The sequence below is a fragment of the Mauremys reevesii genome, linkage group 22 (genome assembly GCF_016161935.1).
Source record: "Mauremys reevesii isolate NIE-2019 linkage group 22, ASM1616193v1, whole genome shotgun sequence".
Lineage (NCBI taxonomy): Eukaryota > Metazoa > Chordata > Testudines > Geoemydidae > Mauremys > Mauremys reevesii.
Window position 1 is genome coordinate 4,729,200 of NC_052644.1, and position 15,508 is coordinate 4,744,707.

General features: G+C 48.2%; 1 protein-coding gene across 1 annotated transcript; it reads left to right on the forward strand.

Moving 5' to 3' along the window:
- Positions 1 to 429: 429 nt before the first annotated feature.
- Positions 430 to 15,037, forward strand: LOC120388804 (NTPase KAP family P-loop domain-containing protein 1-like). The gene is made up of 5 exons (XM_039510887.1): positions 430 to 435; positions 1,872 to 1,947; positions 10,169 to 10,300; positions 10,477 to 12,266; positions 13,605 to 15,037. Exons 1-5 carry the CDS (start codon positions 430 to 432, stop codon positions 13,932 to 13,934), a joined length of 2,334 nt encoding a protein of 777 aa, XP_039366821.1. The 3' UTR covers positions 13,935 to 15,037.
- The last annotated feature ends 471 nt before the right edge of the window (positions 15,038 to 15,508 follow it).

Genomic DNA, 15,508 nt, shown 5'->3' on the forward strand with positions numbered 1-15,508 from the left:
GAGGCTGGGTATAAGAACTGGGTTCTAGTCTCCAGTGACCTGGTGAATAAGGCACAGGGTTGCGTGTCAGGTCTCCTCGGTTCCCAGTTCTGCACTCGCTCACTGTGTGACTTTGGGGAAGTCTTTTCAGGTCTCCCGTTCTCTGCCTGTAAAAGGCAGGCAAGAGAGATTTAACCGCCTGGGGCAAGTGCTTTGAGATCCGCATGAGTTTGTTTAGGCCATAAGCGTGTAGGGACATGGGCTATGTAAAAGCGTGAACAGACTGCTAGTGCTTGATAAATATTGATTCATAGCATGCATGAGGCAGTGAATAGCCAAGAGACTAAGAGAAATTAAGACGCAAAGGAGGTTTTGTGGTGTCTGCAGCTGGGGGTTGAAATGAAATGGAGAGTTGATGAGACCCAAGGAAGCTGTTCCAGACAGTACGAGATGCTGGTGAGGAGGCCAAGTTTGGCTGGCTGGAGCAATTCCATGGAACATTCCCGACTGGATCCTGAAGGCAATCGGGAGCCGGGGAGGTGTGTCTGGATTGGAGCTGATGTAGTCAGAGAGTGGCAGCGGGGACTCAGGATAGCCACTGAGGAGGGACACACAATAGCTCAAGCAAGACGAGCTGAAAATGCAGGCGATTTTAGCAGTGGCTGGTCAGCTGGATGCAGATTCCACCAGTCAAGATGTTTTTGGGACTCATGTTAGTTTCATCCAATTTTGATGCAAAGTTACGAAAGTGCTTTGATCATTTCAGCATTATTATAATACATTGAAATGAAGCACTTTGGGCTTATAAAAATACTATAAATCAAAGTGCTTTATTTCAACCCATATCATATATGAACCATTATTCAATGGTAAATATTTATTCTATGTGATATTTTTTTTGAATTTTTTAAAAGCGCTGTTCTGACTTTTTTTAATATTATATTACAAGTAGAAATTGAGCACTTTGGGCACATATATAAGCCGAAGGGCTTCATCTCAACATATACCCTATATGAAACATTATTAAATATTACAGAATATATTCTACTTGAAATGAAAAATAATCAAAGCACTTTGGTTTGACTTTGAAAGCCCTTTGGGCTTATACATAAGAAGTTGAAGCATTTCGTTTCAACATATATATGGAGCGTTATGAAATGTGATATTCCAAGTGAACCGCTTTGATCAAGTTGATCCGAAACCATTTTTCGCAAATTTCGTTCTGCAGGAAATCCTCACGATTTCATGTTTTTCTTCCAATTTGGGATGAAAGGAAACGGAGTGGAAATTCTGAGTTATGAACAGCTCTCGGGCTGGTGAAGCTGTGATGGAGGTGGGCAGCAGAGAAGGGGTGACAAAGGCCGGGAATAGCTCAGCTTTGAGGACAGCCCTGAGATTGTGGAGGCAGAGCTGTTCTGTGTCAGGTTGGACATTATGAAAAAACTTCCTAACTGTCAGGGTGGTTAAGCACTGGAACTAATGACCTAGGGAGGTTGTAGAATCTTCATCACTGGAGGTTTTTAAGAGCAGGTTTGACAAACACCTGTCAGAGATGGTCCAGATAATACTTGGTCCTGCCTTGGTGCAGGGCGTGGACTAGACGACCTCTCAAGGTCCCTTCCAGTCCTACTTTGCTATGATTCTGTGAGCTGGTGGAGCCAGGGTTTGAAACATTTGTGTCCTTCTTAAGATCTGATACCTGCTAGGCTTCAGATACACGGCTGTCTCTGCTCTCACAGCCCATCCTAGCTGCTGCTGCTGGAATAGCTCAGGTTAGCTTCACCTGCTTTGTCTTGGAGACGCTTCACAGCAGAACGGCCTATAAAGGCATCTTGCTGATCTTTGGATCTCTTGGTAATTCCTCTGCATTCTGTTTATTTTTTTCTCCCTAGCTGGCTGATCTAGTCAAGCCTCTTCAGCCCTTGAATGCCCCAGGAATTACCAGTGCGATGGTCTCCCATGCCCAAGGTAATCAGCTGGCTAGTTATGGACAGAGTCCTTGGTTCTCAGCGCCACATCAGGCATGGAGGGTTGGGCTGCAGAAGCCAGGTCTATACGACCTGATAGCTAGTAGCCAGCCCACAGCTGGTTATCAGGGAGGCAGCTGCATTGATCTGAGAATGGCTAGGAGCCACCGTGACTCATTCTGATCTGAGGTGGGGAAGTGACAGGACTTGAGACCTGCCAACATTTTCAGTCCTGCCCTGGATCCCAGAGTATCCGGCTATTTCTCCTGAGATGGTTGGTGGTGGGATAATTATTTACCTTGACCAGGGGTCGGAAACCATTCAGCAGTGGTGTGCCGAGTCTTCATGTATACACTCTAATTTAAGGCTTCGCGTGCCGGTCATACATTTGAACATTTTTTTAGAAGGTCTCTCTATAAGTCTATAATATAGAACCAAACTACTGTTATATGTAAAGTAAACAAGGTTTTCGAAATGTTTCAGATGCTTTATTTCAAATTAAATTAAAATGCAGAGCTTATTAGTTTAGCGTGATTCTTGCCCTGGCTTTTCCTTGCTGAGTTTTCCAATGTCTGGTAGCACCTATTTGGATACTTTAAGCTGCACACAGTCTTCCGAGTGATCAGTTGTTAACCAGCTGGAAGCCCAGATCGGCAGCTGAGGTGAGTGGAGCTGGCGGCTGGGAGGGCTGAGCAGGGCCGTCTGGCAGGGGGCCTGCGCTGGAACTCCAACCGGAAGCAAGGTGAGTGGGGCTGCGGCGGGGACCCCGGCTGGCAAGGGGCCAGCAGCGGGAACGTCAGAGTGGCGGCGGGCTGAGCGGCTCAGCCCGTCCCACGTGCCATCAAAAATCGGTTCGTGTGCCACCTAGACACTAAGCTTTTGGGGACTGGGGCCGTCTTTTTGTTATGAGTATGTAAGCACTCCACACAGTGGGGCCGCCAATCCTTCATTGGCTGCCTTAAGATGCTACAAATAATACAAGTAATCACTGGCAACGCTGTTAACAATAACATAATCATTAGACTCCAGAGTTAACAGCACCACAACAAATGAGGGCTGCTCGCTCCTCTTGGAGCTACTTGTCACAGGCAGACAGCACTGCATAGGGCCCAACTGGGAAGTCTCCTTTTTAGTCATGAGATCTGGACGCTTTAATATGGATAAATATATATATTAGAATCATAGACTATTAGCGTTAGAAGAGACCTCAGGAGGTATCTAGTCCTATCCCCTGCTCAAAGCAGGACCAACACCAACTAAATCATCCCAGCCAGGGCTTTGTCAAGCTAGACCTTAAAAACCTCTAAGGATGGAGATTCCACCACCTCCCTAGGTAACCCATTCCAGTGTGTCACCACCCTCCTAGTGAAATAGTGTTTCCTAATATCCAAACTAGACCTCCCCCACTGCAACTTGAGACCATTGCTCCTTGTTCTGTCATCTGCCACCACTGAGAACAGCCAAGCTCCATCCTCTTTGGAGCCCCCCTTCAGGTAGTTGAAGGCTGCTATCAAATCCCCCCTCACTCTTCTCTTCTGCAGATTAAATAACCCCAGTTCCCTCAGCCTCTCCTCGTAAGTCAAGTGCCCCAGCTCCCTAATCATTTTCCTTTGCCCTCCGCTGGACTCTCTCCAATTTTTCCACATTCCTTCTGTAGTGGGGGGACCAAAACTGGACACAATACTCCAGATGAGACCTCACCAGTGCTGAATAGAGGCAACAATCACTTCCCTCAATCTGCTGGCAATGCTCCTACTAATACAGCACAATATGCCTTTGGCCTTCTTGGCAACGAGGGCACACTGCTGACTCATATCCAGCTTCTCGTCCACTGTAACCCCCAGGTCCTTTTCTGCAGAACTGCTGCTTAGCCAGTCGGTCCCCAGCCTATAGCAGTGCATGGGATTCTTTTACTTCTGACTATCTGATGAACTAGTTTTAAAAGAACCCTCCAGCAAAATCAGTACCTTAGTAAGATATAAAATCCTTTGTGATGCCTAAAATCTTTGGAAACGTGTTTTTTTAAAGTTGGTGAAATTTCATAAACATGTCTATTGCTTGTGGAGATCACACAAAGTAAATGTGTTCCCTTTTTCTAAAAGCAATTAACATTGTTATGAACACACTAAACCTCTGTGACTGATTAATTTAAAATAATGTCTTTGTTTCAGTGAGTTAAATATGTAGTAATCTGGAATGATTACTTTATGAAGGCTTAAAAGTTCATTTAAAATCTAAAATCAGCCTAGAAATACCGATTAAGAAAATGTAAAACAGAGAAGAGCTGCATCATGTATTCCATAATCTGCTGGCAATGCTCTTACTAATACAGCCCAATATGCCATTGGCAGTCTTGGCAACAAGGGCACACTGCTGACTCAGATCCAGCTTCTCGTCCACTGTAATCCCCTGAGCGGGATTCTTCCATCCTAAATGCAGGACTCTGCACTTGTCCTTGTTGAACCTCATCCGATTTCTTTTGGCCCAATCCTCCAATTTGTCTAGGTCACTCTGGACCCTATCCTTACCCTCCAGCATATTTACCTCTCCCCACAGCTTAGTGTCATCTGCAAACTTGCTGAGGATGCAATTCATCCCATCATCTAGATCATTAATAAAGCTGTTGAACAAAACAGGCCCCAGGACCGACCCCTGGGGCACTCCACTTGATACCGGCTGCCAACTAGACATCGAGCCATTGATCACTACCCGTTGAGTCCGACAATCTAGCCAGCTTTCTAGCCATCTTACAGTCCATTCATCCAGCCCATACTTCTTTAACTTGCTGGCAAGAATACTGTGGGAGACCGTATCAAAAGCTTTGCTAAAGTCAAGATATCACATCCACTGCTTTCCCCATATCCACTAGGGTGACCAGATGTCCTGATTTTATAGGAACAGTCCCGTTTTTTGGGTCTTTTTCTTATATAGGCTCCTATTACCCCCCACCCACTGTCCCAATTTTTCACACTTGCTGTCGGGTCACCCTAACAGCCACAGACCCAGTTATCTCATCATAGAAGGCAATCAGGTTGGTCAGGCATGACTTGCCCTTGTTGAATCCACGTTGACTGTTCCTGATCACCGTCCTCTCCTCCAAGTGCTTCAAAATGGATTCCTTGAGGACCTGCTCCATGATTTTGCTGGGGACTGAAGTGAGGCTGACTAGTCTGTAGTTCCCCAGGTTCTCTTTTTTCCCTTTTTAAAATATGGGCACTACTATATTTGCCTTTTTCCAATCGTCTGGGAATTCCCCCGATTGCCATGAATTTTCAAAGATAATGGCCAATGGCTCTGCAACCACATCCGCCAACTCCCTCAGCACCCTTGGATGCATTAGATCTGGACCCATGGACTTGTGCATGTCCAGCTTTTCTAAATGGTCCTTAACCTGCTCTTTCACCACTGAGGGCTGCTCACCTCTCCCCCATGCTGTGTTGCCCAGTGCAGCAGTCTGGGAGCTGACCTTGTCTGTGAAGATTGAGGCAAAAAAAGCATTGAGTACTTCAGCTTTTTCCACATCATCCGTCACTATGTTGCCTCCCCCATTCAGTATTTAATATTTAAAGCAAAGGTTAGCAACTGTAGAAATGGGTGTTTTCAGCAGGGAAGCAAGGCGCGGAGAGAGCCATCTATGGAGGGTTACTGATCTGCCTTCAAAGGGTCAGATGCCAGGGCCTGCATCATTGGGTTATTATGGGTCTTGCCATCAGACAGCAGGAGGCTCTGGATTGAGGCAGCTTGTGGGTGAAGGCTGCGTGCCTGCCTTGGGGAGGGGAGAGACCGGATTCTATCCTGGGAGAGCAGCAGCTGGGAGGGACCATCTGCCTGGAGGGGAGCCCCAATAACCTGCAGGAATGGGGCCCGGTTTCTTGTTCCAGCCCCTCCCTTAGGTGCGGTTGTGGTTGGCACCGTTTTGAAAGCAGAGTTACGCTGGCCCTGTAACCCCAAAGCCGAGTGACTCCGCCTGCTGATGCTTATCACTCCCTCGCCTCTTGCTGTTTAACTGGCTTGTTTAACCAAGGAGGGAAGGAAAAGGGGAACCTTTGGCCATTGGAAGGTTGCGTGCAAATGGAGAGAAAAGGGATGGATAAAGAAGGGTGCTGCCTCTATTTAAATACATGCCCAAAGATGCCCTGAAAAGCTGGGCGTATCACTGGGTGCCTGGCCTGAAGGAGGTGGCTAAACAGCTCGGCAGCTGCAGTTTTAGACGCTTGTTATTCCTGGGCTCCTGGTAATCTGTGTAGACGGCTCCCATTCAGTGGGATTTCTGCCAGGAGGATGACCACAAATAGCAGCTTTTATTCCCCATGTCACTTTCCCAGGCATCTGACTTTTGTGGCTGAGATCAAGAACTGAATGCAATTCAAAGAGGAACTGGATGATTTATCTGGCTAACCAGAGTCAGAATAGTTAATAATAATCCCTAGCTCAGGGGTTCTCAAACTGGGGGTCGGGACCCCTCAGGGGGTTGTGAGGTTATTACATGGGGGGGTCACGAGTTGTCAACCTCCACCCAAAACCTCGCTTTGCCTCCAGCATTTATAATGGTGTTAAATATATAAAAAAGTGTTTTTAATTTATAAGAGGGGGAGGGTCGCACTCAGAGGCTTGCTGTGTGAAAGGGGTCAGCAGTAAAAAAGTTTGAGCGCCACTGCCCTAGCTATTATTTGTAGATATCAAAGTACTTTAAAAAGGAGAATCAGTATCATTATTCCCATTTTACAGATGGGGAAACTGAGGTAGACTCACCAAAGGTCACCCTATGGGAGAGGCAGGAATGGAACCCTGCTTTCCTGAGACCAAGCTCAGTGCTCTGTTCACTAGGCCACATCCAATACTACCACAAATGTTAGAAAGGATATTAAATCTCCTGCTTCAAGGTTTTAAACCAATCTGTTAGAAACCAGCATGAGACCTCGGTGGGGGGCAGATTAAGAATATCAGAATGGCCATACAGGGTCAGATCAATGGTTCATCTAGCTCAGTATCCTGTCTTCCAACAGTGGCTGATGCCAGATGCTTCAGAGGGAATAACCAGACCAGGGTAATTATCAAGTGATCCATCCCCTGTTGTCCAGGCCCAGCTTCTGGGAGCTGGAGGCTTAGGGACACTCAGAGCATGGAGTTGGGTCCCTGACCATTTTGGCTAATAGCCATTGATGGACCTGTCCTCCACGAACTTATCTCATTCTTTTTGACCCCAGTTACACTTTGGGCCTTCACAATGTCCCCAGGCAATGAGTTCCACAGGTTGACGGTGGGTTGGGTGAAGACATACTTTCTTATGTTTGTTTTAAACCTCCTTAAGCCAGTTTTCACTGGGTAGATGGTCGTGTTTTAAGATACTCTGAAAACTATTGGTTTCCAAGACATCTCATGAAGCTCAGCTGCCTCTCAGAGTCTGTCTACGTTGCAGTGGGGAGGTGTGATTGCAACCTGTGTAGACGCAGCTGCCCTATATCAAAGCTAGTGTAATTACAGCAGGGAAGTCGCAGCACAGATTCCAAGGCCAGAAGGGACCACTCCGATCATCTAGTCTGATCACCTGTGTAACACAGGCCAGAGACCTGCCCCCAAACAGTTCCTAGAGCAGATCTTCAAGAAAAACATCCAATCCTGATTTAAAAATTGTCAGTGATGGAGAATCTACCATGACCCTTAGTAAATTGTTGCAGTGGTTAATTACTCTTACCATTAAAAATGTATGCCTTGTTTTCAGTCTGAATTTGTCTAGACTCAACCTCCAGCCATTGGATCATGTTAGACCTTTCTCTGTTAGACTGAAGAGCCTATTATGAAACATTTGTTCCCCATGAAGGTACTGATAGACTGGAATCAAGTCACCCCTTCATCTTCTCTTTGTTAAGCTAAATAGTGAGAGACTCAAGGAGCTCAATCTATTGGCCAGGTTTTCTAACCTTTTAAGGCCTAAGCCTACATTCTCATGGCGCTTCTCTGAGCCCTCTCCAATTTATCAACATCCTTCTTGAATTGTGGGCACCAGAACTGGACACAGGAGTCCAGCAGCGGTCGCACCAGTGCCAAATATAGAGATATAACAACCTCTCTACTCCTGTTCAAGATTTTCCTGTTTATACATCCCAGGATCGCATTTAGCCACAGTGCTGCCCTGAGAGCTCATGTCCAGCTGATTACTCATCACAACACCTAAATCTTTTTCAGCATCACTGCCTCCCAGGAGAGAGTCCCCCACCCTGTAAGTATGGCCCACAGTAGCACGGGAAGTGGCACAAGCTAGACCTGGGACCTTTTCAGGCCAGGGCAAAGGAACATCTGGGCCTTTCTTTTCTCTGTCTATCCCTCTGCATAACAGAGCGGTGAGCAAGGTGCTCTGCTAACTCTGCTTGGCTTAATACTAGCTGAAGCAGCGTGAAAAGGTACACTTATGGGCTCCTAGTGTTGTTAAGTGCTGTAAGCTGAAATGTCGTTGCCTCAGTAATGTTGCTCAGTGCTTCTGTCCTTGGAGCGCCGGTGTTATCAGTACTAATAGCAGAAAACGCAGCCTGCTAATTCAGCAGACCTTGATGTTACTCATAAAGAACGACCACAGGCATGGTCTGGTGACAAAGGCCCTCGGCCAGGTTATTGATCCGAAGGCACAGTCCTAGCACCCTGGCTCTGTGGTTACATGTACACTAACCCATGAGTGCTCTGTGGCAAGGAGCGGCTCATTCAGCCGTGGAAGTCTCTGCTACCCCCTACGCAACACAGAGGGTTAAGGCGAGGTACCCCGATATTTATAGCCTGAAACAAACCACTTGCGTACCACCTTATGTGTTTTATGGTGTTTGTTACCTCCCCTTGTTCCTAATATCTTGAACAAAAAAATTCTATTCGTTATTTTGTCAAAGCATCTTATCTTGTACTAGATTGGGATGTATCTGTATTTGCTGCTGTATATTTACGTAAATATCCAGAGCCTAGTGCCCTAGCAACAACTTTGCCAAGTTAATGTACTGGACAGAGAACTTGTAAAGCATCTGTTGTACTACATGGCCTGACTTTGGTTCATAGCCTCTGGTTCATAGCCCAGTCAATTCATCATTTAACCAGCTGCGTCCTTAGCAGCTACAGTTTAGCAACTACGCTCAGTCTGAAAACACTAGCTATAGCTAATGGCCGCGCAGCATGGGCAGGCAACAGCACCACCTGCTGTCCCACAAGAAAACAACATGCAACAGCCAAATTGCATCTAAGGATTGCCGCTGAGGAAATTTTCCAAGGCAGAGATGGGCGCTAATCTCCCCCTAAAACTTCAATAGGAAAATGGTGCCTTCAGGATGCCTGGTGTTCTGCAACAGGTGCTTCCATGAATGTGTTATTTTTCTCATTAGGTCTCTTTCCACTATTTGCATAACTCCCATTGGAGTTAGGTTGCTTTCTTCCCGACATAGCAGGGTGCAAGTTTATTAATAAAATAATTACTTAAACAACACTTTGTTGCTTCTGTTGGCCACACTAGGGTCTCTTTGCATATCCCTCCATTTCCCCTCTGAGTGCCATTCTCCCATCCCCCACTATTTCCGGACCTCCTGAAACTCCCCCATCAATCCCCCAATGCCAAGGGCTCTGTGTTTCCCCTGTCCCTCTCCTCCATACCATTGTCCCTCATATCCCACACACACCAGGGGTTTCATAGATTCCCAGGCCAGAAGGGACCATTGTGATCTTCTAGTCTGACCTCCTGCATAGCACAAGCTGGAGAACGGCCCCAACACAATTCCTGGAGCAGATCTTTTAGACAAACATCCAGTCTTGATTTAAAAATTGTTCGTGGATTGAGAAGCCACCATCAACCTTGGTCAATTGTTCCAGTGGCAAACTACTCTCCCTGTTAAAAATTTACTCCTTATTTCCAGGGTTCTGTGTGGTTTCCCCCACTACAGCTACATTAGTATGGGAGGCAGGTGGGCTAGCTGCCTTGAGAACATATCTAGGAGGGTTTCAGATGGGATCATACGTGTGGCAGCTAGACACTGCTATTTTATCTCCAGAGTTGGAGATCCCAGCTCCAACATAGACATACCCTAAGTTGCTCTCTTGATGGGAATCTCAATGCAGAAGCCAGGAACATGATGGATCTTGGACCTTTGCCAAGTATTAAAAGCTGACAAGGAAAAGAACGGGAGTAATCGAGCATCCGCCACTGATGCTCTCAGTGAGGCTGATCTTTGTGTTTTCCCTTGTCCCTGTTGCAGAGTTCCAGACCAAAGAGGACGTCTACTGCTTCGCCTTAGCAAAGGCCCTGTATAGCGTACCCACACCAGTGACTGTTGGGTTTTATGCACCATGGGGACACTGCAAAAACCTGCTCTTACAGAAAATCCAGCGTGAGTATGGCCCTGGGGAACATAAGGAGGGGAAGGGATGGGAGAGGATGGGGATTACAACCTTCTCCCATTCTTGGATGCTCCCCAGGAGGGATGGATTGTCAATCTGGAAGATCCTCGAGGGGGAAAGATTTAAGGTCCAGGTGTCTAACGTACACCTTCCTCTCTTATGGCAGAGTATATGGTTAGCGAATCAACAAAGAAAGACCAGCAGGAACTTCAGCGGACAGGGAAAAAGCAGCGTGGGAGCTCTGGCCGGGATCTGCTCAAGCTCTTGTTTCTCATGATCTTCTATCAGCCGGTCCTGACGGAGCAGCAGAAGCAGAGAAAGAACGTCCAGCATGTCTTCATCCATTTCAGTGCCTGGGAGTATGCAGGCAGCGACCAGCTGTGGGCAGGCCTCATCACCACACTGTGTGATGGCATCGAAAACCACTTTGGTCTCCTACCTGTGAGCGTTTACAGGGCCATAAGAAGGAAATGTCGCATCATCCAGAGACATGGGGATCAGGAATGGGTTAGCAAGAAGTACCTCTGCCTTCCCCTGTGGGCTGCTGTGATCCTTGTGACCGTGGTAGCTATTGGGGTGGGCATTCTACTCCTAGTGGTTGGGATCCCCATTGGGGATGCCTCGGGAGACGCAATAGCTGTCGTGGAGGGCATCGGAGCGACGGCCGTTGGCGTCTCTGCAGCTGCTGCCATTCGGATTGCCATCATGGTGGTACGAAACGTTATCGTTACCCAGAAGACCCAGCTGGAGAGACAGATGAATCGGACAGATCTCAGCGCTCAGCTGGGCTTCATGAGCAGCGTTAAAAGCGAAGTGAGGACAGTCACCAGGTTCCTTCAGTTCATGGAAATCTTCCAGCGGCGGAAGCTGCAGGTGGTGCTAGAGATCACCCACTTGGACAGGTGCAGCCCTGACAAGGTGGTCGGCGTCCTGGATGCCATGAACATCCTCCTCTCGGACTATGATGCTCCTTTCATCTCCATCCTGGCTGTCGACCCGAGCATCATCGTCGACTGCGTGGAAAGCTCCATGTACATGAAGGGCATGGCCAACAACGGCTATGAGTTCTTAAACCGCATCGTCACCCTGCCCTTCTCTGTCCCTCGGATGGACTGTGACACCAAGTTGAGACTGATCAGGGACATCACCGAGCGCCGGAAGCAGCAAGAGAGAGACCTAGAGGAGGAGGTAGGCTTCCAGCAGGATCACAAGATGGAAGCTAACTCCAACTTTCTCTCAGTCCCTTGCTGCAATTCTGCCAACCACAATGCAGAGAATCCAGGTGCAGATGACAGCCAGATACCTCTCGTAGTCAGAGACCTCAGAACCCAGGAACCAGGACCCAGTGGCTATGGGAAGGGCATCAGAGCCAAAGATCTCATTCAAGAAGCTTTTGACTACCTCCTGGATGACTCCTTGAAGGAATACATGACAGACAACGTGGTGCAGATGCGGCGGATTGTGAACACCATCACCATCACCATCAGGCTCCTGGCAAGTAACGTCCCCAAGGACGAGGTGTGTCCAAAGAAAGTGGTGGACTGGGTGCTCCTTGCCAACCAGTGGCCGTGTCGTCTGAGCTGGGTCTTGCAGTGCATCGAGGATGAGGAGCAGAGGAGCAGCTTGGGCTGCTGCCAAGGAAGCCCACTCCCCCATGACATGTTCCTATGGGAGGTCTACGAGAAGTACGTGGAAGAGCTGGACATGCTTAAAGGCCAGATGGAAAAACTTCTGGAACTGGACCGGGATCCTGAGCTCTTCCATAACTTCCTGTGCGGCAGGTTTCGGGTGAAGGAGGCCATCTTCTACTTGCCCTATACGGTCAACTTAGACCTGTCCTTGAAAAGGCAGATGGAGCTGCAACGCGGCAGTCACAGCCTGAAACGGACAAAGAAGTTCAACAGGCTCACCGCGTGCACCCTGCTGGGTATGACGGTGGATGATGTCTGCAGAGAGGTAGGTGACTCTCATGCTTCCTGCCACCCCACAGAGTCATCGGTAGATAGACTGTCCCATGCTCCTTAATAGCAAGCCACATGACAGCTGCTCCTCACGCTGAGAGGGAGATGAGGGCTATGGGCACTGGGGCGGGGAGAAAACTATCCTATCTAACTGGTGCATTTGCAAAAGCAAACCATAAGTATGCTGCAGAACATTTTCGTTTCAGCTTTTGCTGACGCAGGGCTGGACTCAGGGTTTAGGATTGACTGTTACTCTCCTTATAGTGTTAGGAACATAGCAGATGCTGTCCTGGATACCCTCAACACTTCATTAAATTCATAATGACTATGCTTAACCCTTGGCAGAAGCGCTGCAACGGGGGGGCCAAGAGGCCAGAGCCCCATCACTTTTAAATGTGGAAGAGCTGTGCACTTTTTCCCTGTGTAAGGGGTGAGCAGCAGGAGGAGGGGGCGGGGAGGAGTGAGTGGAGGACAGGGGAAGAGGTGGTGTGGGGATGGGGCCTCAGGGGAATGGGTGGTGCGAGGGCAAGGGGAGAAGGGACGGCACAGAGGTGGGGCCTCTGGGGAAGGAGTGGTGTGGCCCCCCCGCCCCCGACTTTTAGGGAGCTCTAGCCACTCCTGACCCTTGCTACATGCTTGAAATGGCCCAGGAAATTACTTCTTGGAACAGCAACTCTGATCCTTGGAGCTCTTTCCTCTGACCCTAAAGCCCTTGGCTGGATCTCCAAGGTCCCATCGGCGGCGAGTTATATGGGCCCATCGTGCTCATGCTCCACCAATATTTAGGAACATGGGCCCGGCTCCAACAATGTTTGGGCTTACCCCACCCCACCCCCATTTCACCCCTTCCCCCAAGCCCCCGCCCCACCTCCGTCTGGCTTCCACCCCCACCCGAGTGATGCCAGGAGCTGGCGGGGCGGGGCAGACTGGAACCGGGTCGCTCTGGGCACCACCAAAAATTATACAAACCTAAAGAGCCCTCTCGCCTGCAAGCAGGACCTAGGAAACCCGCTCTCCCTTAAAGTGATAGCTTGCAATTCCAACACACTCCTCAGTACATCACCCTATCCCTTTCCCCTTAGTTGCCTGATCTTCTGTACTTGTCATACCGACTTGATCAGTGGTACCTCCAGTAGTATTCCAGCATACACCAGAGGGATTTTCCAGATACTGTTGATAGTCCCGCAACCTGCTGGCACGACTTGTTTGCTAGAATCTGAATGAGCTGACACAGGTTCCTCTCTGGAGCCATCACGGAATCTTCCTAAGAATGTGTTGTGAAACATTTCAAATACATGTGTGGCACTAATGGACGCTTCCTCTTCTCTTCCAGATGGACACAGTTGGCTTTAAGAAAGAAAACGTCCAGGAGTATAAACAGAGGCTGAGGGACCATAATCTAAATGGACGTGCCCTGGTATACAGTGACAACAATGAAATCAAAGAAGCCCTCAACATGAGCCTTGGCGAATGGACGCTCTTTAGCATATATTTCCTTGGAGTCCTTCCCCAGACGAGTTCATCCCCGTCTGTCGCATCCTCGGTCCCATTATATGTCAGGCAGGAGGCTCAAAAGAACATCTTTGGCTTAAGAGAGAATGTGGCTAGAGGGAGCAGGCTGTCTTTGAACATCTCCAGGGAAGATCTTCAGGAGAAGAGATAAATCTCAGTCCTGTACAGAACTGGAAGCAAGATCTGAACTTTCCCCATCACTGTACCTCTCTGCACCATCGACGACACGTCATGGACAAAGCAATAAGGTGGCTACGGAACAGTTAGTGATGTGAATGGGGCACTATAGTGTAGCTGAGGGATTTGGGGCACATTCATGTCAACACAGTGGATCTTTAGACACTGGATGTCACAGTAGTTTTGTCTGGTTAGTAAAACAGGAGACTGGGAATCAGAATTTGTGGGATCTATTCCTAGTGCTGCCCCTGGCTTCTTGTGGTTTTGAGCAAGTTGTTCCTTCTTTCTGGGTCTCCATTACCTCATCTGCAAAATGGGTTTAGTGCATATTTTAGTGCATGTGTTAGTGCATATAATACATGCACGGTTACTTTCCTAACTGTACTGTAGCATTAAGGGCAAAACTTGCCCCTTTCGCTGTGTCCCCAGGCACAGTGGAACCAGGGTGATCACGCCGTGAAGGTGGCACCATCCAGGGAGCTCTCTCATGCCATCTGTGCTATCCCTCGCAGCACAGCATGGGGAACGAGGCAAGGGCAGAGGCCTGTGGATTCATATTTCCACAGATGTATTGGGCTGGATTCCAATCTCTCACTATTGTAAGTCAGAAGTGACAGAAGAGGACCATCCAGCCTTCTGTCTACAAAGCACTATGCCAGTATTAACCAGTTAATCCTCATGCACAACATCCGAGATGGGTAACTGTTTTTAATCCCCTCTTTACTTAAGAGGGGCATGGAACAAGGAGTAGAGACAGGTCCAGGGTTATATAGCAAGCCAGTGCTGGATCTGGGAATAGAACCCATGAGTCCTGGCCCTGCATTTTGGACTTATGACTCTGGCCAGGAGAAGCTTTTATAGAGTCCCTTTTCTGCCTATAAAAGCCCTTCCAGGCCAAAATCTTGCCCCCCATGCATAGCACAAACAGCTAAACCTGCCCTGGAGAACTCCTCTTGGGCTGACTGGTGGGGAGAATTCTTGCTAAGAAGCCTTCAAACCATGGTTGGGCTGCTCTTGTAGCAGAATCATCCACATTACCTGTGACACCCCCCAAGTCTGTCCCCCCCCAAAACATGATGATGGGAAGTAATTGGTTCCACGGTGGGCCTGACTGTCTACACAGGAAGGTAACCAGTGAATATTTTTGTGTTTAATAAAATTATGTTAACAAATGGTCCTTCCCTGATCTCTTTCCTGTAGAGGCTTTAGGAATTTAGGGCACCCACCCCAAAAGCATCTGAGCACCAGGCTTGGCAGAAATCAGGGTTTTTTTGTTTTATAATTTTGATGGATAATATTGTCACGGAGTCACAGGCCCGGTGCTCTGGAATTGCTCTGTATGAAGCCAGACAGGACTCTGGTGTAGTGTGCCATGAAGTCTTTTCGGCTAAGGCCTTCCTGGGTCTGGCCTCGGAGCATTCAGCACAGGTTTATTAGTCAACAGGAACAAAGAGTAGAACAGAGCTTGTTAACACGGAAAGCAGGACCATTCAGTAAAGTCCATCTTGAGGGGAGGGAACGCCAGAGCCTTGAGGTCCTGACCCTCTC

Bases quoted from the DNA above. Each gene is read 5' to 3' on its own strand.
- LOC120388804 (XM_039510887.1), top strand. The intron at 1,948-10,168 runs GTAATCAGCTGG...TCCCTGTTGCAG, and splicing joins GATGGTCTCCCATGCCCAAG to AGTTCCAGACCAAAGAGGAC. The intron at 12,267-13,604 runs GTAGGTGACTCT...CTTCTCTTCCAG, and splicing joins TGGATGATGTCTGCAGAGAG to ATGGACACAGTTGGCTTTAA.